The sequence below is a fragment of the Protopterus annectens genome, chromosome 1.part2, assembly GCF_019279795.1.
Source record: "Protopterus annectens isolate FY-2018-M chromosome 1.part2, PAN1.0, whole genome shotgun sequence".
NCBI classification, from domain to species: Eukaryota; Metazoa; Chordata; order Ceratodontiformes; family Protopteridae; genus Protopterus; species Protopterus annectens.
Window position 1 is genome coordinate 282,749,361 of NC_056727.1, and position 23,366 is coordinate 282,772,726.

Genomic DNA, 23,366 nt, shown 5'->3' on the forward strand with positions numbered 1-23,366 from the left:
TGTTGGGCAAGAATTTACATAGCTGCCCTCATAATATTGATCTATGCATCATACAACTAGTATTCCTCTGGTAAAGCACTGTGTTGATCTGAGGATGTCTGGCACTAGGTAATGATACAATACATTGCGGTTTCAGACTACAGATATGTCAGAAAATGTCTGCTAAACAAAGCAAGTACCAAAAGAAAACTTCTGTGTACTCCTGAGAGGTATGGCTGTAGCACACAAAACCCTGGACTGGAGTACACCTATCTCTGGAATGGAGTCCCACCCAAACTATAGAAGGTCAGACTGGGCATGCGTCTATAGTTAGAGAATCACAGGACATTTTGGAACCCATATCGGAATACTGTATTGTGTATATATGTCTATGCATACAGATAGCTATGTACACCTCAACTGTCACCACACACACACATCAGACAGGATTACCCTCAGCTACCTGTAGGTGGCCCATATGTAGTATATCTGCATCTGTTGCATGAAATACACACACATATATATGGGCAACAGATAACATATGTCAAGCATACACACACAATAGATGTGGGAAACTGAGAGACAGACAGTGACAAAGAGAGAGAAACAGGGGTACACAGAGTGAGTCACACACATGAATACCCTGAATGGTATACAGTGATGTCCTGCTGTGGACAGTGGCATACCAGTTGCAAACAGTCGCACATGCCAGGATAAAAGGTGAGCTCCATTGCCTAAGAGTACTGAGGTTGAGTTTATACTATCATATCACCTGCCTATGTGTGTGTGTGTGTATGTGTGTGTGTGTGTGTGTGTGTGTGTGTGTGTGTGTGTGTGTGTGTGTGTGTGTGTGTGTGTGTGTGTCTAAGTGTATGTGAAAGTGTGTATGTTTGTAGGGAGAAGTATTACAGTAAGCTCTGTAGCGCGTGTGATAATTGTGTAACACTATAGTACAAATAACTAGATAGACAGGCGTTCTACTCTCAGATCTGGCAAATTCATATGTGTATGTGTGTGTGTGTGTGTGTGTGTGTGTGTGTGTGTGTGTGTGTGTGTGTGTGTGTGTGTGTGTGTGTGTCTAAGTATGTGTGAAAGTGTGTATGTTTGTAGGGAGAAGTATTTTGATAAGTTTCCCACCCACTGGCATACTTTATAAGTCCTGCTGATGTCATTCCCCTTATCAGCACCTTTGGCCAGTTGTCAGTCCAGTAAGCTCTGTAGCACATGCAATAACTGTGTAACACTATAGTACAAATGACTAGATACGTAGGGGTTCTACTCTCAGATCTGGCACATGTGTGTGTGGGTATATAAGTGTGTGTGTAACTGTGTATGTTTGTAGGAAGAAGTATTTTGATAAGTTACCCACCCACTGGCCTACTTTATCAGTCATGCCGATGCCACTCCTCTTATAGGTTCATAGGTGTGTACTAGGCTAATAGCCCTGAAGCCATTACAAGCCTAGCCCATAGATGTGCCCTGCCATTGTGCCATCCAATGTTAGTTCCCAGTGACCCCATCAAGTAGAGCCACTGGAGTGATACCTGGGGTGAACTTTCTATTACCCATCCACTCATAAAGCTAGATATTCTTTATAATCTTAACAAGTTTTATTTTTCACAAATAGTTGGTTGTGAGTTAATATCCTTAGACTGTAAATATCTTCTCCACCCCCCCCCCCCGATAAACCACCCTCTGTAAAGGTAGCCTTTATTTTCTGTTTGGAAATATTTAGCTCATAACTTCCAACTACAGCCTTTAAACTGCTCTTTGCTGATACTTTTTCTGCCATACTCACCTCTAGTGTTCTTTCCCGCTCCGTTCGCCCTATGGACTCACTCCGCTCCCCTACCCTGCCCCCAATTCCCACCCACCCCCAGTACTCATAGTTTATTTCTATCTTACCCCACCCTCTCAGCCTAATTACCCAATACCAGCTCCCCCTCATTACTCCTCCCACCTATAGACATCCTTCTTAAACAATGTAATCTGTACTCCACCCAATAATTATAGTCCCCTCCTCTTTCCTTAAATCTCTAGAATACCTCCATCACTTTTTAAACCCTTTCTTCTACATAGCCTTCTCTATTTTCCTAACCACTCATACCACTCTCTATTTGCTCCAACATGCTCTCCTCAAGTTATCACACCCTCCAGTCCTCCAGCCTCCTCTTTATGTTCCTACGTCCCTTATACTATGCTACCTCATATTCCACCTATGCTTGTCCAATACCACCTACACAGACAACTACCATACAAACACACCTTCTCCCTCACTCTTACTCCCATTTCCACTCTATCTCCTCTTATCTCATTTAGCCCAACCCTCTGCACCTATTTCACCCTAAACTCCTCTCCTCTAAAGTCAAAACACTGTCACCTGCTCCAATCTACACTCTACCAAAATTCATGCCTGACAGACCAATATGGCTAAATGATATCTCCTTCAACAATCTAGTCCAAGCTGGTGATATCCATCCTAACCCTGCTCCTACATCCTGTATTAACAACACTCATCACTTACCCTCTTCCTCCAATCTCAACACCCTAAAGATTTTTACAATTAATGCACAAAGTCTAAACAACAAAGTACTCCAATTTCAGGTTTGGTTAAGTCATAACCAACCAGATATCTTAGCCATCTCCAAAACTTGGCTCAAGCCCTTTATCTCCAACTCTTAGATTCTGCCCCCAGGATGTCATTGTCTCAGAAATGACCAACTAAATAAAAAAGGTGGAGGCACTGACCTAGTCTACTCCAACCTTCTTATCTTAATTCCCCTCCAAATTCCAATTCCTCAATTCCAGAACACTAAACTAACAGCTGGAATTCTAAAACTAAATAAACATAAAAATATCTGTATCATTACCCTATATTTCTCACCTGGTATCAATATCTCTACACACGAAAATATTCTCCTATGGATCTCTACTGAAATTAACTATGAAACGTATATCCTTGGTGATGTGAATATTAACTGGAATAAAATCAATTGCCCCTCTCCCTCCCTATCCATTAACCTTTATAACTTCACTCAAATAATCCTCTGCATCACTCGACCTAACAAAATAAACCCTCCTGTATCCACTATAGATTGGATTCTAGTCTCAGATCCAAATAAAATAACCAATTCTAGCACAATTCCTGATACCTTTAGTGACCACTGCTCAGCCTTTATGCATCACTCAGCTAGTTCCTCCCCACACCAGCATTAATACATTCAAACTCGTAACCTCAGTAGCTTCAACCCAACTACTTTCTCAAATACCTTCAAACAAATGAACTAGTGAATTCTAAACATCCTTCCTCTTGACAAGGCTATAGAATACTTCAACTAGTCTTCCTTGATACTTTAAACTCACTAGCCCCACTAAGAAACAAAAGAATAAAAACTAAAACTGCTCCTTGGCTATCCAAAGAGACAAAACAGATTATGCACCACAGAAACAAACTAGGGAAGCTTTACCAAAACAATCTTTCAGCTTTTCCCAGTTAGGGGTGGCCACAGCGGAACTTCGGTCCGCTAATGATTGGCAGTAGATTTTTTACAGGTGCCGAGGTGCCAGCTCGACGCCCAACATTCAACGAAGGCACGCCCATTCTATGCATGTCTTTCAAACGCCACTCAACTGCGGGGAGGACATGCAGACACTACACAGAAGGTGCTCCCACCGAGAATCAAATGGGAGAACCTCAAAACAATAAACCGGCCAATACCTTGCTCCAATATAAACAGCTCCACAACCACGCAAATGACTAATCACCAAAGACAAAAAATCCTACTATATCAAACTTCAGTCCAATAACAATAAAAACCCTCAGAAATTCTGGAACTCAATAAACTCACTCCTCAAATCAGGTTCCAAGAATAATCCCTGTCCTGACCCAAGTAAATCTAACCTCAAACTAGGATCTGAATTTGACTAATTTTTCATAGAAACTACTACTACTACCCTCACCAAGACATTTCCCAATAATAACCCAACTGCTTTACACTCTCCCCCTTCTAACTCACCTCATCTGTTTGAACTCAAACCCATCTCCATTAAATTTATAAAAAAACTTCTGTCCAAACTTAAACCTTGCTCTAATGCTCCCAACAATATTCCCTCTTCCTTCCTAAAATGCGTTGCTGATGGCATTGCTTTCCCAATCAGCATCATTATTAACCAATTTAAAAGAATCATACATCCCCAAACTCTGGTGCTCAGCTTATATTCTTCCTCTTCATAAATGAGGCAAAAATACCAGCATCTCAAACTTTCAACCCATTGCTTTGCTCTCACCAAGCTCCAAAACCCTAGAAAAATGCATCCACCTCCAACTTATGCCTTTCCTGACCCAAAACAATCTTCTCACTCCTACCCAGCATGGCTTCCATCCAGGCCATAGCAAAATAACCGCTCTACTCTCTTTCCTAGAAACTGTCAATCAAGCCCAAAATTCAGAACACTTAGTTTCTACTGTTTTACCCGATCTGTCTAAAGCCTTTGATACTGTTTCCCGCAAGCACCTTCTCTGTCATCTCTCAAACCTTAATCTCTGACATAATGCTTTATCCTTGTTCTCCAGCTATCTGTCAGACAGATCACAGGCAGTCAAATGGAAGAACTTCATCTCTTCCTTCCTACCTGCCCCAACTGGCGTACCACAGGGATCCATCCTTGGGCCAATGCTTTTTAACATCTTCATCAATAACTTTCACACTGCTATTCCTGATGCTAAAATCATTCAATATGCAGATGATTCAACCTTAGTCTGCTCTGCCTCAGACCTCTCTGAATTGCTGACTAAAACCCAAACTGCCTTCTCAACAACTGAAAACTGGATGCTGCAAAACCACCTCTCTCTCAATGCAAATAAATCAAAGATTCTACTATTCCCTCCCACAAAGACCCTCTCCTATGATAAAAACAACTTCAAAGTCTATAGTCACACCAACTCACCTATAGAAGTGGTCCCCTCTGCCAAACTACTTGGCATTACTGTAGGTGAACACCTCAAGTTTGATATTCATATTCAACAAAATATTAAGAAAACCCACCAAAAGCTAGGTATGCTGTATAGGAATAATCACTTTCTCTCCAACTCTACCAAGCAAACTCTGGCCTCGACTTGTCTTCTTCCTTCCTTATAATATGGAGCCCCTCTCTTAACCAACCTGTCCTCGTCTATCACCTCTAAACTAGAAAACTGCTACAACACAATCTCTAAATTTGCCTCTAAATCTAAAAACACCACCCATCACTACCTAACCCTACAATCCCTGAATTGGCTTGAACTCCCAAACTACCCAGACTATCTCCAACTCACTACTGCATATAGACTCATATTTCACCCAACAAAATGTCCTGCTCTAACTAGCATCCTTCCCCCTTATACACCCAACAGAGCTCTCAGATTTGAAAATCAGAACTTAATTACTATCTATAAACCTAAACGCCCTGTTGGCCAACTTCTCCTATCTTTCTTACTAGGCAAAAAATGGAATTCCCTTCCCCCCACACTAAGAACCATACCAAACTCAGAAAACTTCAAAACCCAACTATTCAAACACCTTCTCCACTAAATGGAAATGTACCTGCCTTCACCCAACCTAATCAAAGGGGGTTCTCTTTCTGGTTCCCAAGCTCTACAACTCTCATAGTCATCTTCCTATGAGCCTATCTAAGCTCTCAACAATTTCTATACCTTCTCTCTAAGCTCTCAACAACTCCTACAGCTACCCTCACGCAGCCCAACCTTGTAAATATTGTAAATAGCATTCTACTGTTGATGTGTGTATGTAAAGCGTATTTACATTTTCTTAAAAGGTTTGTATGTAAACTGTTTCCACACCTAACACATATCTTTTTTCCTCAAAAGAAACTGTATGATCTCTACCTGATATTGAATGCATTTATGAGTAACTATTCTACATAACATTATCTTTATTATTAACTATCAGTTGTATCTAAATTGTATAATACATCTTGAAGCTTTTCTCCCTGAGCCTCCACTGAAAATGGGTCAATTCGGCCCAGTGGACTTCTCCGGTAACCAAACTGCAAATTAAATAAATAAATAAATAAATTGTCTGATGAAGTCTCCTTTGGAAGTGTGATAAGTTGGGGAGACGAAAGCGCTTACCTTGTGGCTATTAAATTTGTTTTTCCTGAAGCTTCTGCTTTTTACTGTATTTGTAACATTCTAAATTTATAAGAGTGATATTTGAAATATGTCCTTAGTTTTGTCCCATTGTCCCCTCATTTGGACAGCCTTGGGCCAGATTTCTTGCAGTAAGGGTTTGATAGGTATGGTTCTGAGGTATGACTCCACTACATGTTATGAGCATATTCATATATATATATATATATATATATATATATATATATATATATATATATATATATATGTGTGTGTGTGTGTGTGTGTGTGTGTTTGTATTTTATATGTATATCACTATTTATATTATATATATTTGTCTATATATATATATATATATATATATATATATATATATATATGCATCTTCATACATATATACATGTGTATATGTATAAATACAAAATCTGACTGATTCTACAGAATATTTTCCTTACTGTTGAATGAGCATATGTTGGAAAAAGCATCAGCAATCCCTATAGCTCAAATGGTGCAGTGGTACACTGCTCTGACTATGGTGCACAGTGCCTTGGTTTCAAGACCTGACAGGGCTGGTAGTTTTGTTTCTCTTACTCACGGTTACACCCTCACTAATTCTTTAAAAGAAAATAGAAAGGGGTGATAGGAAAGTGCTGGAAAAGGGGCACGCAGAGGGAAGGCAGAACAATATGACAGATAGCTATAGATGTGCAGGACTGGTGTACGGAAGGTCCATAGCTGTCCATTTGAACTCTGAACTACAAAATGAAGTGGCACCTCACCTAAGTGTCATGTTTAATCATAGCCTCACCTTAGGCTTCATGCCCACTGAGTGGCACACAACTATAGTTATCCCACTCCACAAGGGGGATCCACCTTGGACCCTGGAAACTACCACCCCATCAGTCTGATGAGCCTGATCTGCAAGGCCATGGAATGTATTATCATGGAGCTTATAAACAAAGACATTGGCAACCTTCAAACACTGGAACCCACCCAGTTTGGGTTCATGAAGGGCAAATCTTATCTCATGAACCTGATTGACTTTTTTGAATCAGTCTCCAGAGCCGTGGACGAGGGTAAGGCAGTCCACACAGCCTATCTGGACCTTGCCAAGGCCTTTGACACTATCCCCCACTCTGGAATCATAGATAGACTTATTAAGCTGGGCTTTAATCCCTACATCACTCGATAGGTTGCCAATTGGCTTACTGACAGAACCCACACTGTAAAGGTAGCCGACTCCAAATCCAGTTCCAGACAAGTGACAAGTGGAGTACCTCATGGTTCAGTTCTGGGACTGCTCTTGTTTGACATCTACTTCTCTGAAGTACAGGCCAACACTAAGGGAGTCTAGCCAACAAAGTTTGAAGATGACTGCAAACTGGGAGCCATTATTGAATCCTCAAATAATGTGGATACTCTACAAAAGGGCCTTACAGAAATAGATGCTTGGAGCCAGAACCATGGGCTCAAGCTCATTGCCAAGAAATGTATAGTTATCCCCTTTGGGAAAAAACATGTACCCGTGAATTACCACATAGGTGGCAGTACACTAAACACCGAAAGTGTGATAAGAGACTTAGGGACACAGCTGGATAGTGGTCTCACCTTCGATAACCACATCACCACAACAGTCAGGAAATCCTTCTATGTGGCACACCACATCACTAAGGGCTTTTCATCCAGAAAAAAGGAGGTCATTATCCCACTGTACTCATCCCTCATTAGACCCATTATAGAATACAATGCCCCATTTGGTATGTACCTCTCAAGACATCTGCAACAACTGGAAAGGCCGCAGAAATGCCTCACTAAAAGAATCACAGGCCTAAAGCAGATGCCATAAACTGACTGCCTTAAAATCTCTGCTTAACATACAAGGCCATGTCAAACTCAGAGCTGTTGGACATGCTACACTTAAATAAATCCCAATCCCTCAGAGCCACACACCCCAGGGATCTAAACCTTGTCATCACAATAAACAAAACATGCTGGAGAGATAGGTTCCTGACCCAGAGACTCCTCAGACTCTGGAACAGGCTGCCCATACATGTAAAGCAGAGTGCCTCTTTGGCCCTCTTCAAAAGAAACCTTGATGACTGGATGGGAGAAAGGAAATTCACCCCGGAGATCACGTCAGTCACCCTGCTAGACAGGGGTCCAGTGAAGTAAATAATGTGGGAAGAAATAGCCAGGGAATTGTTATGGCTAGGCTTGTATAGGCAGTTGGGCCTATAGCCTAGTACCAACCTATGAAGCTATGAACCTATTTCTTATACAGCAGCAGCTGTGCATTTGTACAGAATTTGGAGGTGAATTTGGACACTCCAACCCCAGAGAGAGGATGAGGACATTAGAAATGTGTTGTTAAACCTGCTAAGTATAGTTGAGCAATGCTAACCATTGCTCACAGTTCATTCGCATAATATACAACACTAATGATTTCATTTAGTAAGTGTATATGATTTCCACTACATGACATGGCTTTATGTGCTTTCATTACAGTAGCAAGTGGTTTAACTATACTGTATGGGACACGTATATACATGGGTGTTTTCACATGTTATATGCACTCACACATCCATTTTACACCAGCTACACTACCTTGGGTGACAAAAATAACTTACCACATATTTTAATATGAACATAGCACTTTTAATATTGCTTTCCCATGTAAATTTGGATTGCCTGTTGTATTACTTGAACCATGTATGCCTGCATGCAAAGCTGGGGCTCTGACCACTACACTATCTTGATTTGTGGATTTGAGCTGTATATTTGTATTTCTCATTTATTGGATATTAATATTATTATATTAAACGGAAAGTATTGAGGTTTTCGACCATGTCATTGAGGAGTGCTGTCATGACATAATGGCATACATTTCAGTTTCAGACTTGTATCCTTCTGAACATTAATCCAAATGCATAACCTGTTTTCTATCGATGTTCTGTCTCTCCTCTGTGCATATGGGATGACACTGGTGCTCAGGCTGGGGTTGACTACACTGCAGAATGGGTCTGAGAGCCCATGTTTGTTTTCATGTTGGATGCGGCCAGGAATTGTATCAGGCCTATGGAGACATCTATGTGTTGCCTTTGAGAGGGCATTACAGACCTGCTTCCTGATCATGAGGGGAGGGAAGCAGGTGCTGTATATGAACATGTGTACCTATGGGGGGACAGGGGGGCGATGTTTACACTTAAGCTGTCTGCAGCCGGTTGCCTATATCCATGGCATATGTGTATCTGGTATTACTGACCACCACTACAAAGCGGATATGTGTGTTGCCTCTGGAATTGCAGACACATGTCTGGAAGGCCTAATGATTGGCCTTGGTGGATGTCTCCAGTTTGCACTCAAAGAACCCCTTAGGGTACATCACCTGTGACCTTATTTGCTTATGCAGAACAAGGTGACATGGCTTCCATTGAGGCACCTGTTCCTTCTTGGCCTGTCTTGTGATTATTTCCACCTATGATGGTAGTTGTGTATTGCTGCTGTCCACCACAGGCATTCAGCCTACCTTGAGGGGGTTAATGTTGTGCTGTCGGGTATTGCTGAGGCCATAAAGCTATGTATGTGCCCACACAGTATTGTGGTATGGACCTGGACACTGCTGCTAGCTCCAACATATGGGACGCCCTTCATGTGGGCCTTGCCCATTTTCCTTGCCTGCGCAGGGGACATTACCGAGGTGTGGTGGCTACAGCTTCACAGACAGTAGGTAGAAATACCTCATAGGACAGGACATGTGGAGACAGCCCAATAACATGGGAGGACAAAGCTCCAGGTTGGTTACAGATTGTATGCCATTAGTGCTGGTATACACATGGAGGGTTGTTAGATTGACAGGGTTCATCTAGACATACATTTACTGGGTGACTTGACATTTGACAGTGATATGCCTCTGACATACCTCTCCACTGACATGTTCTTACAGATTGGCCAGATGTTTGCCTGTTATGCTTGGTCTGTTCCTTAAACAATGTCTGTTTTTGTGGGGTTGGTAGGATAATGTGAGGAATGTAGTCAGTAACTGCTGACATCCATTGGTGTTCCAGATATCATATCCTTCAGGCATGTTATGTTACAACAACGCATGTAACACCAGCTACTGTTTCAGTTTGTAACACCATTAGGTGTGATATGTCCCTCTTTCCAACCCCCTGTCACACAAGTACAGCATGTGTTGTCCAGATGTCATGCACTACGAGATGCAGAGGTATGGTATATCATTAATTACTGACTGTACTTCAGTTATCATGCCAATGACCTGGCAGACGCCTGGCCATGGTATGCAGTGGTGGCCAGGATTATGGTTCCACACCATGATAATTCTGTGGAAATCTGTACATATGACATTTATGTATGTCTGGCCATTGTGTACAGACTGTCAAGATTGTGTAGCAGTGGTGTGTGTAGATGTTTGTTGGGCTGGGTAGGGAGAGTAGCAGATGTGAGTGCCATACATCCTTTACCTATCTGAGTCTGCATGCTGCTAACGCTGCTGGTGGTCTATCAGGTCTGTATGCTTGTAAGGGCTGACTGTGCAATGTCCTGTAACATCTCAGGATTCCCAGTACACTGTGAATTGGGCCAGTATATGTTGGTGTAGTGTGTGACTGGCAGTCAGGATATGTTTGTTCAGACAGTCTTTCTACTCTAGAGTTTATTTTGGGTACTGGTATGTTGCTGTGACTATGGTGCAAATGTTTTTGGGTGGACATTGTTGCACCACTCTCTGCTTTTCACTACAGTTCCATCCCTGTAGTGCATGCTATATTTGAATATACATGGGTAATTGCTCAGAGGTGATGTGGGGGGGGGTGTCATGTTGGTCTTACTGCACTTCATAAAGTGCTGGGTGACATGTTTGGCAGCTGTCAGAGGATTTCTATTCTGTTACATCACTGCGGTCATACCTCTAAACTGTTCAGATGCCTAGACACGGTGCAGATGCATGGCTCATATGTTTGGTCTGTTCTCCAAACAGTTGTTGTACTTGGCTAATCAGTAGGATACTCTGGGGAATGCAGTCAGTAAATGCTAACATCCATTGCAGTTACTGACTTCATATCCCTCAGAAAAGATATCTTACAACAAAGCCGGTAACACCAGCAACTGTCTACATTTATGACAGCAATATCTCCAATATACCCCTGTGTTTGGGCCTCTGTCCCCCAATTATGTCAGGCTTTGTGCAGATTTCCTGCACTAAGAGGTTCAGAGGTATTGCATTCTTTTCTGCTACCATCCCAGTGATGTCATAGACCCCCAAACATGTAACAAGGAAGTGGCCGTAGATAGGAGTCTTGTGCCTATACATTCTGTGGGAAACTGTACATTTGAAAGGTCTCTGTATGTCTGCCCATTGTTAAAAAAACTGTCAGGATTATGTAGCAGTGCAGTGTGTACATGTTATTTGGGCTGTGTAGGGAGGGTGTACATGTGAGTGTCATGGGCCCTTTCTATCTGACTGTGCATGCTGCTCCAGTTTCTGGTTCTCTATCACTTGTACATGTTTGTACATGCAGACCATAACATGCCCCGTAACACCTCAGGATTCCCACTACACTGTGACTTGGGGCAGTATATGTAGGGGTAATGTGTGAGTGGCAAACAGGATTTTGTTGCTCACATAGTTATTATACTGTAGTGTTTGCTTACTGGTATGTCGCTGTGACTGTGGTGCAATTGTTTGGGGGTATGCACTTGCACACCAGTGTCTGTTTTCCACTAGTGTTACATCCCTATAGTGCCTGTTATATTTGCTAATGCATGTGTACAGCCCCAGAGCTGGACTTGATTAGTGTTATGTCAGTCGGATTGTAGTTTGGACATTGCTCTGTAGCTCGGTGTAGTTTCCCTAATGTGTTATGTCCACATATTCATAGGATGTCCAGTTGTCTGGCCAATATCTTTGGTCCGGTCCCCATAACTGTTGTGTATTCCTGACACATCAGTGGGGATGATGTGGGGATTGAGGGCACTAACTAATGAGAAGCAACTGAATCCTGGAATTGTGATATTTCAGTCAATATATGTTAGGTATACAGTGTTACTACATCAACTTTCTCAGCTTACCTACACATGTATTTTGGATATGTCCCTATTTTTCAGGCCTATGTCTCTCCACTTTGTCAGCCTTGGTCCAGATTCATTGCACTGAGGGGTTCTGGGCGTATCTCTCCATTGCCAGGATTTTCACAGAATGTCCAGATGTTTGGCCCATACTTTTGTTCAGTTCCTCAATTTATTTATATTTGTGTGGTAAATCACAGTGATGAGCCAAGGATTTATGTCAGTAAATAATGACATAACATTTCAATTTCCATCCTCATATCCTTCAGTAATTGTCTGCTGAAATGCACCCTGCTGCTGTAGCAAATGGCTTCATTTGTAACAGCTATATTTGAAATATGTCCCTATATGTGGCCCATCCCCCCCCTTTTACAGCCTTTGTACAGGTTTCTTGTACTAACAGGTTGAGAGGAATGTTTCTGAGGTATAACTGCACTGCATGTTATACACACACACACACACACACACACACACACACATGCTTTTTTCCTTTCTTTATATTTTTATATATGTGTGTCTATTTTATGAATCTACTTTTTCATATACATGTTACATCAGATATATATATATATATATATATATATATATATATATATATGTGTGTGTGTGTGTGTATGTGTGTGTATGTATGTGTGTGTGTGTGTGTGTGTGTGTGTGTGTGTGTGTGTGTGTGTGTGTGTGTGTTTATGTCTATATACAACACATGAATGATTCCACAAAGCTTTCTCCCCAATATTGTATGCCTCTATTGCATGATATGTTTGAAAAAGCAACATTAATTCTTGCAGCTCAGGTGGTGTAGTGGTATATTCCTCTGACTATAGTGTTCAAGGTCATGGGTTTGATACTTGGGCTGCTGTTTTTTTTTTTTTTCCATTAACGTTAAATGACCAGAATGCAGGATATGTTTGTTAAAGCATTGTAAAATCTCATTGTTCAGATGGTGTATTTATATTTTGCTGTGATCCCAGGTTCAAGAGCTGGCAGGGTTGACTATTTTGTTGTTGGGCAGAACAAGTTCTGATGGATACAGAGTGATTAAGGCACATTTAAGCATATTATACTTATAATTTTATATTATAAAATAATATTTATATACACATTATAATTTTACATTTACCTTCCATGACATCCCTCTATGTGCTTTCATTACATTATATTCTTCTGTGACTATACTGTATGGGGCACTTGTGCTAATATGGGGGTTTCACATGTTTTCTACACTGATATCTCACTTTTGGAACTGCTATACTACAGTGGTTGACAAAAAAGTTGCTACATAATTTAAGTTTACTAAAATAATTTTAATACTACTTTCACATAGGAAAATAAGTTACCTGTCTTGTGACTCAAACCATGAATGCCTGCATACAAAGCCGCAACTCTAAACACTACATTACCTCAGCTTGGAAATTTCACCTATTTGCATTTAGCTCCTATTGGATGTTAACACTATGCTAAGCAGGCAGCCATAATGTGCATACCCACTTAGCTACACTTAAACATTCCTTAGGCAAGTGAAAAAATGCTTATATATTATTATTATTATTATATTATTAGGTTATATAGGTTCATAGGTAGGTAGGTTCATAGGTAGGTACTAGGCTATCTGCCCAAGGGCCTACATAAGCCTAACCAACAAGGTTCCCTGGCTTACGCCACCCAAGAAAGTTATTTTCCTGTGCCACTGTCAAGCAGAGACACAGAAGTGATCCCTGAGGTGTATTTCCTATAGGTTCATAAGTAGGTACTAGACTATTGGCCCAAAGGCCTGCATAAGCCTAACCAACAAGGTTGTGGTGTTCTGATAACTACTTGGGACTGCAATCGTGAAATACTGGCATTGATTTGGCTTTCAGGCTTCTATCCTTCAGGGACTCCTGCTAATACATATCCTGTTATCTAGCAACTTTCTAAGTGTGTGAGGGCAATTTTTCAGGTGTGCCCATAATGTAGTTTTTATTCCCCCCATCATTTGTCCCTTTGTTAACATGCACTGCTGTAAGGGGATATTGGTATACATTTGCTTTCAGACTTCTACCCTTATGTAATTCATGGTAATGCATGACCTGTTTTCTATCAACGTTCTATGTTTGTGGGGCTATGTTTGTGCTTTTTCACTTTTAGGGGATTTATCCCCTGTTATGTGTGCATTTGCATAAATTTCCTGCTTTAGCAGGTTACAAAAGTGTCATATAGCACTTTAGCAATGCATGGGGTGTGTCACAGAACCTGTCACAGACCCCCTGAATTGCTTTCTTGTTGCTGTTTTTATTTCAGTGTTCGCAAAGCTCTAATATTATGCCAGTTAGGCATAGAAAGTGCCGTACAGCACTTTCTGAGTGCAGGGGGCATGTTTAGTGTCCGTGCACTACTTGGACAAACCCTCTGCACTCGTTCACATTTCATGTCCGTGTAGTTTAAACAGCAGTGTGCCTTCATGAATGTGCAAGGCACGCTGCTGTTCCAAATGGACACAAACCACTCCATGCAAGAATAGTCTTATTCTTGCATGAAGCTTCGTGAATCTGGGGGAATGAGTTTATATACCATCAGGTTAAGTTAAATTTAAGTATATTGTAGCAGCTTAATTTAACTGTATTTTGATTTTCTGTTATGTAGTAAATAGTAACTGCTGATTAACTATTGCTGTCAAAAATAACAAACATATCAAATGGCTAATTCTAATGTGCACATAACGTATGTAAAAGCAAAGAGAAGCTACTTAAATGTTTCTCAATCTTGGCAGGCATACAATGAACAGCAGGCTGATGAAGTGCTCCTGTATGGATATTTCCCAAGCAATATAGTTAACGAACAACATGTCTTCCAGAAAGCTGAGAAAGAACTCCTTACTACTGTAAGTAATGCATTACATTATTCCCTGCTCTGTATGCTTTAAATGTAAGACAGCACAAACAATCATGCTTTATCATACTTGAAGAATGCTGTTTAATATTTGTCATGTTTTGGAATTTCACAGCATTAACACACTTCTAAACAAGAATAATGGTAAACATGACACTGACAGTTTAAAAAAGGATGTTCTAATTACTTATTATTCACCAGTATGCCTCCTTTTTCCTCACCCAAATTTCCATTGACTATTGCGGTCTTGCATCCACAATTGTCTTATTTGTCCTCACCTTTCCGAGCATCCAGGAACACTGGATATAGCAGGTGACAGACAAGCATCATGGATCATTATCCTGCAAAAGAACAAAGAGATAATTTTCCTTTTCTCCCAACTCTCCTGCCCATGTTGGTCTGATGTGTACACAGCCAAAACAAGGTTTGTAGTGCCAGCCCAGTGATACCTTATTGCTTCCTTACATGCTCTGAATTGGACCATCTCACATTCCCCCAGGATGGCCATGAATCAGTCTGCTAGTGAGTCTACACTGGCTACTGATTCCCACCCCTCCCAACCAGGTCTTCCAGTTCCTTGATGACTGGTTGAGCCCAGATTATCTAGGTAGTCATGGCTTTATCCCTCTATGCTACATAGCTGCTCAAAAATAACAATGTAATTTCTTGTACCAATCTAGGAAAGATCTGCTGATCTAAAACAAACTTTTTAAGGATAATTTGCCACACAGACTGCTTCCTTCTTTGCATTTTATTATATAGTTGCACTGCAGATGCATATTTTGAATTTCTGAGAACATTTTTAGCAGTCCTTAAACAGAATTGAATAAATGAGCAACTGACCTGTTCAAGAAAGCAGGCAGTAATGAAATGTCTAATGGTTTATAGAAATGTTCACTAGAAATATGTTACATGACCATTTATCTGATACAGAAACTGTGTCTTACAATATCTTACAAGGTACTTGTCTTGGGCACTGTTTTAACATAGTAAAAGAAGTATGTAAAAAATGAAAATTATAAGTGAGGATTTGCCTGAAATATGGCTCTGCAGAAGTAGTACTGATTAATGTACTGAAAATATATGGTTGTGTAATACGGATCATTTGTAAAGTAGGGACATGCTTGGTAAATCCATTTGTAATGAATAAAATATTAATTCAGGGTTTGCTACCCAAACAGAGAAGTGATGACCATTAATTAAACATTGCATACAAACACAATGCAGATTATATTTTGGAATGTAATTTGTCATATAATTTATTACTGATAATTGTTTTTATAATCACAGCATTTGTAATACTTGGGGGTGAAAGATCTTAGCTTTGTACTCACCTGTACCTCTCAACTGTCCAGATTTTCACAGAATGTCCAGACTTTTGGCTCTTATTTTTGGTTTGTCCATCATAAAATTTGTTGTTTAATGTCAAATCACTAATCATTGATGTTGCAAAATGATAACAAACATTCAAGTTTCAGACTTCATATCCTTAAGAAAATGCATGCTAATGCAAAACATTTTAGTTTATCCACTTGATAAGTTTATAAGAGCAATATTTAAAAAAATTGTCCCTATTTTGGGCCTTTGTCTCCTCGTTATTTTTGGCTTTGTCCAGACTTTTTGGGCTAACAGGATGAGAAGTATATACTCGCCACAAATACAAATTCATGTTTCAGTAACTCATTTTCTGATTAGTTGCATCCAACGCCATTAGTAGCAATACAAATGCTGGCATACCCACATATAATAATATATATGAATGCTATATGTAATTGAAATTTCCAGTGTGTAGAACAGGGGTTTAAGAATTAGATAGTCGGGAGGATTCAAAAAAGCCTACATGGTCATTTTTCACCATGTGCGCGTCAATGTGGATACGGCCACAGCAAGTTTTAGATTCAGTAAGAACAGCGTAGAGGCATACACACAGGCACCGGAATCATAGAGCAAAGGGGAGGGAGCACCCCCCACCTTTACAGACAAAATGGAGGACTTGTACGTGATTCACACGCTAACATGAATTTTTAAACTCGAAAGTGCATGGAAAATGCTCCCAATAACATCATTGCTGCTAGCACACACTAAGCCTGCTGCCAGAGTCACCCACAGTAAGGAGAAATGCTCCGCTTACATCTAGTAAGGGTATGGTGCTGTAGAAATGCTGTGTGTGTGTGTGTGTGTGTGTGTGTGTGTGTGTGTGTGTGTGTGTGTGTGTGTGTGTGTGTGTGTGTGTGTGTGTGTGTTTGTGTGTGTATGCATGTGTTCAGAGTTTGTGCAGCATGTCAGAAAGCTGTGTGTTTTCAGTGTATGGATGCATGGTAATAATTTCAGTAAGGATTCAGTGAAAGTATCAGTCGAAAGATAGCTACTATTTCCATTTAATTAGCATGTTTCTGTCTTTACTTGAAGTAATTCAATGTGTTAGATATCATTAAGTGCAATTATATAACTGTATAAGACAGTTCTGCAATGGTAGTGCTCATGAACACATATTTGTTTAAAGTTCTGGACAACAAAGCAATTATTCAATACAGACTCACAAGTTTCAGATGGACATCAATCACATATTTCATCCCCCCCGTGGGTGGCCTACCCACCTCCCTTGTGGGGTCTCCATCTTTTACACAGCTGCCGGCTTAATCCATCCTGAGGTCACCACATCTTGGAAAAAATAAAAACCTATTCAGGTTGTGGTGATCTCAGACAGTAAGGGCTGTTTAAAATCTAGGTACAGACAAGTAACTCTCACCTCCATTTGCTTGAGTTTGGTATAACTATTTTCAAAGAAACTGTATTTGCAGTGGGCAATGGTTTAAAATTCAGTCACTCGAGAATTTCAGCGGTCAAGCATTTGAACTTCGTTGATAAGGGCCAGATTGAGTTGTCAGCCTAATGAAACTGCACGATTGTTGACACCATTTTAATAATATGCACAAAGCCTACAGATCGTGTGGATAGGGAATATTAAATTACAATTTGCAGTAGACCAGCAACATTTCAATGAGGGGAGGGGGCAGTGTGTATTTTTGCAGAGGGGAATGACGCAATTTTACACTGTTATATTTACATTCAGTGCTGAGATTTTTTTTTAAATATTAACAGTTTAACAACAAATACTGAGACTGGTGTTCTGTGGATTGTAAACATTGCGGTGGAAATCATGTACAGTCCCATCCTCAGCCGTCAATACCGCATACAAATTTGTTTCCTTACTGTCACAATAGGTGAAATTCTGAGGTGATTAGAATGAGACCATCTATACATGAACATCTTCAACACCTTCGGTCACTTGAAAAGTCAAAATGGACACAAATACAGAAAAGAAAAGATCACCTAAGTGTTCCCAAAATGTACCCCCACAAGTTAGTTCTGTGTCCCAAATGTTCAGATTCAGACTGCCTACATCCGGCCACATGTGTATGTTCTGTCCTTTATTGAAGGGTTATAGTTAATGACCTGAGGATTACCAATACATTAATGCCTGCACTTTTCCTCACCAGCCCTTTAAAGGAAGTGTTCCATTCCACGTTGTTTTACTCTTACTTTAGTCCATTAATTTAGTGTGACCTTTGGTTGGGTTACAGCATGTCATCTTCTAGTGGGTGATATAATTTTGCACACATTCTATAAACCCTCCAGAGATGGACATAGAAAATGTTTGATTGTTATCATCTGGTCAATCAGTCAGGGCAATAAGTGTAACTGTTGCTCCTAGGAGCTGCCCGACTTGTTAAAGGAAGTAATTTAAAACGTGAACCCTGGTTTTGGCCCGTTGCCCCTCCTCCAAATAAATTTTGTCTTTTTCCAGATTTCTTCTGCTGTGAAATTGAGCAATTTAGTTGCATCAAGTGGATGGTGCTGTGGTAGCATTGCTGCTTCACAGCAAAAGGTTCGCTGGTTTGATTCTTGGCTGGGGTGGAGTCTATATGTTTGTGTGGGTTTCTCCTAAGTGCTCTGTTTTCCTCTTACATTATAAAGACATGCATCTGGAACATTTCTTCCTGGGCCTCTGCTGAAAATTAGCTTTGCTCCAAGTTGGACTTTCCTGTTAAATAAATAAAAAAATTGTACAAAGAGCTGAGAGCTTCAGGGGAAGAGAACGTTAGTGCTTCTTATTGCAAACCTGTTTGCATTGTTAGTAGTACAACAGGTAATATACTTGCTTTTGATGCATGTTGTGGGTTCTACTACCAGAGTATGCAGATGGATTGCTAATACTATACTGTGTTGTACTTTAAAGGGAGTGGATGCTGCAGTCCTGTGAATGTCCTCCTTTGGAGGAGTTACCTAGTAACTATGAACCTGTTATCAGTTTACCATCAATTCCCTATTACAATATTACTAGCTTATCACTTTTTAATGTAACATAGGTAATTTATTCTTCAAGGGCAACAACCACTTTATTTGTAGATGAAACAATGAAATATAAAGTTGTTTCCTAGCAGCAACCTCTTCATTAGTTAGAGAATTATTTAGATGACTTACTTCAATCTGCAGACATTTTGCATATTTACTGATACTGGTGGATTGTAATGACAGAAGTTTGAGTTGCCTTTTATGGTTGAAATTTTCTGAAATGGGTAGTTTTGTCATTATTGGTTCATACATTTTGTTTCATTGCTTACTAGAAAACTGTTCAAAACTACACATTTAAAACGCATTCTAAAAACTGGTGCTGTATTATACAAGGAACATAATTTAATACACTCAGGAAAGTGAATCAAAGAATGCATACATGTATGCATGGCCCTAAAAATGTGTTTAAAAACAGCCCAGATGAAAGTGTGAAAGGCTCAAAATCATGGGCAAATTTTAAGCTCTACTTTTGGTACCAAAGCAATGAATGAAAGTAAAACAGTTCACACCTCATTACCTTGACCTGGCCAAGACTTTTGACACAATCCCCTACTCAGGTGTAGTACAAAAGATGAATAATGTAGGAGCAAACACATGCATCACTAGCTGGACTGTAAACTTGCTCACAGGATGCAGGAGATCAAAATAGGAGAAGAGACCAGTCACCAAGGGAGTCTCCCAGAGTTTGGTGCTGAGACTTTTTCTGTTTGGCATATACATCTCAAAAGTAAAAGGAAATACCAAAGGGCTTTGGCCGGCTATGTTTGAGATGACTGCAACGTAGGAGCAGTTATTGAATCCCCAAATGACTTAACCATCATGCAGGAAGGTTTGTCCCAAATAATAACTGGTGTCAAAATCATGACAATGCCTTCTGAGAAATTACCCAATTGTTTGGCATTTGGAAACTAGTGTGTACAGTGACCTAACTTTTGACCAACATGTGCCCAGAGTCACAAGAAAGCATTTCTATATTGTACAGCTTATAAACAAATTGTGACTAGATCTAGAGATGTTGTTGTCCCCCTTTACAAAGCTCTCATTAGGTCAATCATTTTGTAAAGTGCCCACTTTGGCATGTGTGTGCCCCATGCAATAATTGGAATACCTTCAGAGATACCTTACTAAAAGAATACAAGCCCTAAACAATAGGTCTTGCATGGACCACCTCAAAGATTTATTACTATACTCAGTATCCTACTGAGTGCTTAGGAGTGACATGTCTGGTATACAAGGCATCCTCCAACCTTATACAGATGGACCTACTGCACATCAGCAAGTCAAATGGCATCAGAAATACTCAGTCCAGGTATCTAAACTGAATGTTGTGCAGAGATGTATATATATATATATATATATATATATATATATATATATATATATATATATATACATATAAACAAAGGCTATCACTGTTCCTGAACAGACTATCCATAAAAATAAAACAAAGCTCATCCATCCATATTCAAATGCAGCTTGGATCTAAGGATGGGTAATAAAAAATGTACTCCAGGATTGCCTCTCATGCCACTAATGGATAGAAGCAGTTCCTAAATGCTGCATCCCTTACATGGGTCCCCTCAAATTATCTATGGTATGGTCACAGTTATTCCCACTAGGGCTAATATACAATTATCAGCCATGGGATAGGTAAGACCAATCAGAAAATGTTAATTCAAGCACCAGAAGGGAATTGGCTAAGCTTAAAATGCCCTCCAAGTGAACCCATGTTATGGTAGTAAATAGTTATAAAAAATTGTCCTTTTCAGATCACTAAGTGCCCCTCTCACCCTCCACCCCCCTAGTCTTCAACAGATTCTGGTGCCTATGCTGCACACACTCCCGCGCAAACAAGTTAAACACCATAGCATGCTAATTACAGCTTAAGCAGCTGAATGGCATGCTAATCAGCCAATCCAACATGGTAGAGCTATTCAACAAGCTATAAAGCATCCATGTAGACTCTGTGCTGATTTTTCCTGTGAATTCCAAAACTTTTGGAATACAGCCATGGAAAGGAGTTTACATGGACAGAATGTTAGGGGCTGCTGCTGCATTAATTAATTTGTATGTGCTACAGGCTGAAGCCAATGCTGCTGGTGCTGCTAATAGGCTTAGGCTGAGAAAGAGAAGAGTTTTCAGCTCCTGTTTAACTTTTCACAACCTACGTGATGTGGAAATTGTAGAGTGCTACAGGTGGACAGGGACACACTACAGAAACTCTGCCACCTCTGCGGTCCTCAACTCAGAGCCAGAGCCAACTGAGGGCAACCCATTCCAGTGGAGACAAAGTTATGTGTAGCCCTTAGAATTTAGCTACAGGTACCTTTCAGAGACCAACAGGGGACATACTGGTGCTGTCACAGGCATCAGCATCCAGCATCCTCCACCAACTCCTGAATGCTGTGGTCCAACATGCCAGAGACCACATATGTTTTTTCCATAGTTCTGAGGAGAGGGCCAGAAATATGCAGGAGTTCTACCATGTAACACACTACCCTGAAGTAGTAGGTGCCATAGATTGCACACATATAGAAATGAAGGCACCACCCAGGGAAAACGGTAGGCTCTACATAAACAGAAAGGCTACCACCCTATCAACTGCCAAGTCATGTGTAATGCCAAGGAAATCTTCTTGAATGTGTGTGCTGGCAACCCTGGCAGTTACCACAACTCACATATCTGGCACACCTCCCAACTGTCCTAGATGTTTCCTAGGGTGATATCTGTTAGGGTCATTTACTGGGAGTTGCAAGCTATGCACTAGAACCATGGCTGATGACACCCATTAGAAATGCACACACACCCATGGAAGAACACCATAATGAGGCACACGCTCAAACCAGAAATATCACTGAACATGTGTTTGGGCTGTTGAAGTCACGATTCCAGTGCCTAGATACACCTGGGGGAGCCATGCAGTACAATCCATGAACATGTACAGAAATATGCTACACAACATCATCCTGAGGAAACAGCTTCAACAGGATCAGCAAGGGTGATGGGCACCCATCCCACCACCAGTGCCAAGGTCACCACAGCCACAGGCAGATGAGGAGTCAGAGGGGAAATCACCAGCTGCTATGGGTATAGGCAGATGTAGGCGTGCTCGGTATGTTCTTGTATTGGCTATGAGACAACACATAACATACTCACTCACCACCTAAAGGGCTAAAACCTTCCTCCTACACACATACATAGTAACACTGATGCCAGGCAGCTCTCACAACCTTTACCTCCCCATGTATTGGCTGTGTACTGCTAGCATCAGACAGAGACAGCCCTGAACTAACACTGTGGCAACTGTGGCAACTGCTGCATTTACAAGATAAGTCCTGAACCTGGAGTGTATTGTTCAATAATAGGAATATGTGGCATATCCTTGTATTTTATTACTTTGTCCACTAAGTAAGTAAAATGTGGGAGATTTGTACACAAATGACCTTAACATGTGACAGCAGAGACTTATTTGACTTATATGTGTCCATTACTAAGTAGTAGGCCTCAGGCATCAAAGAATCACACACAGTCATACATCTCAAAAGTACAGATGATCACTGCATGCCCTCAGTTTAGCACCATATGTTCGTACTGGAAAATCATTAAAGAAAGAAGTTATAAAATAGCAATACACATTGCAATTTCTGATTTCACAGCCCTCAAAAGATCATTCACTATAAAGTTGGCCAATTTTGATGCTATCGACTGTCTAACTTTCCAAGGCCAATAAAAGTCAAAGCTACAATTACCAATTCAACACCACAAATGCAGATATACTAAGCCTTAGGTTAGCTATGCATCCTGAACATCAGACATAAAGCTTATGCATCTCTGAATCAAAAAGATAGAAAACAGGGATATGGCACAGTTATCACTTGCACAGGGTGTTGTTTGTGTGTGTGTGTGTTGGGGGGGGGGAGCTAGGCTAACATAAAAGGTCAGTGAGTGTATG

The 23,366-nt window shown here is 40.5% G+C and overlaps 1 protein-coding gene across 1 annotated transcript in view; it reads left to right on the forward strand.

Annotated features, from left to right (window-relative positions):
* The window catches only part of OTOR (otoraplin), a 110,328-nt gene that overhangs the window by 83,205 nt on the left and 3,757 nt on the right, over window positions 1-23,366 (forward strand). Inside the window, exon 3 of the mRNA XM_044060146.1 lies at window positions 14,940-15,054. Coding sequence (XP_043916081.1) covers window positions 14,940-15,054 — 115 coding nt within the window. The remainder of the gene's footprint in view (window positions 1-14,939; window positions 15,055-23,366) is intronic.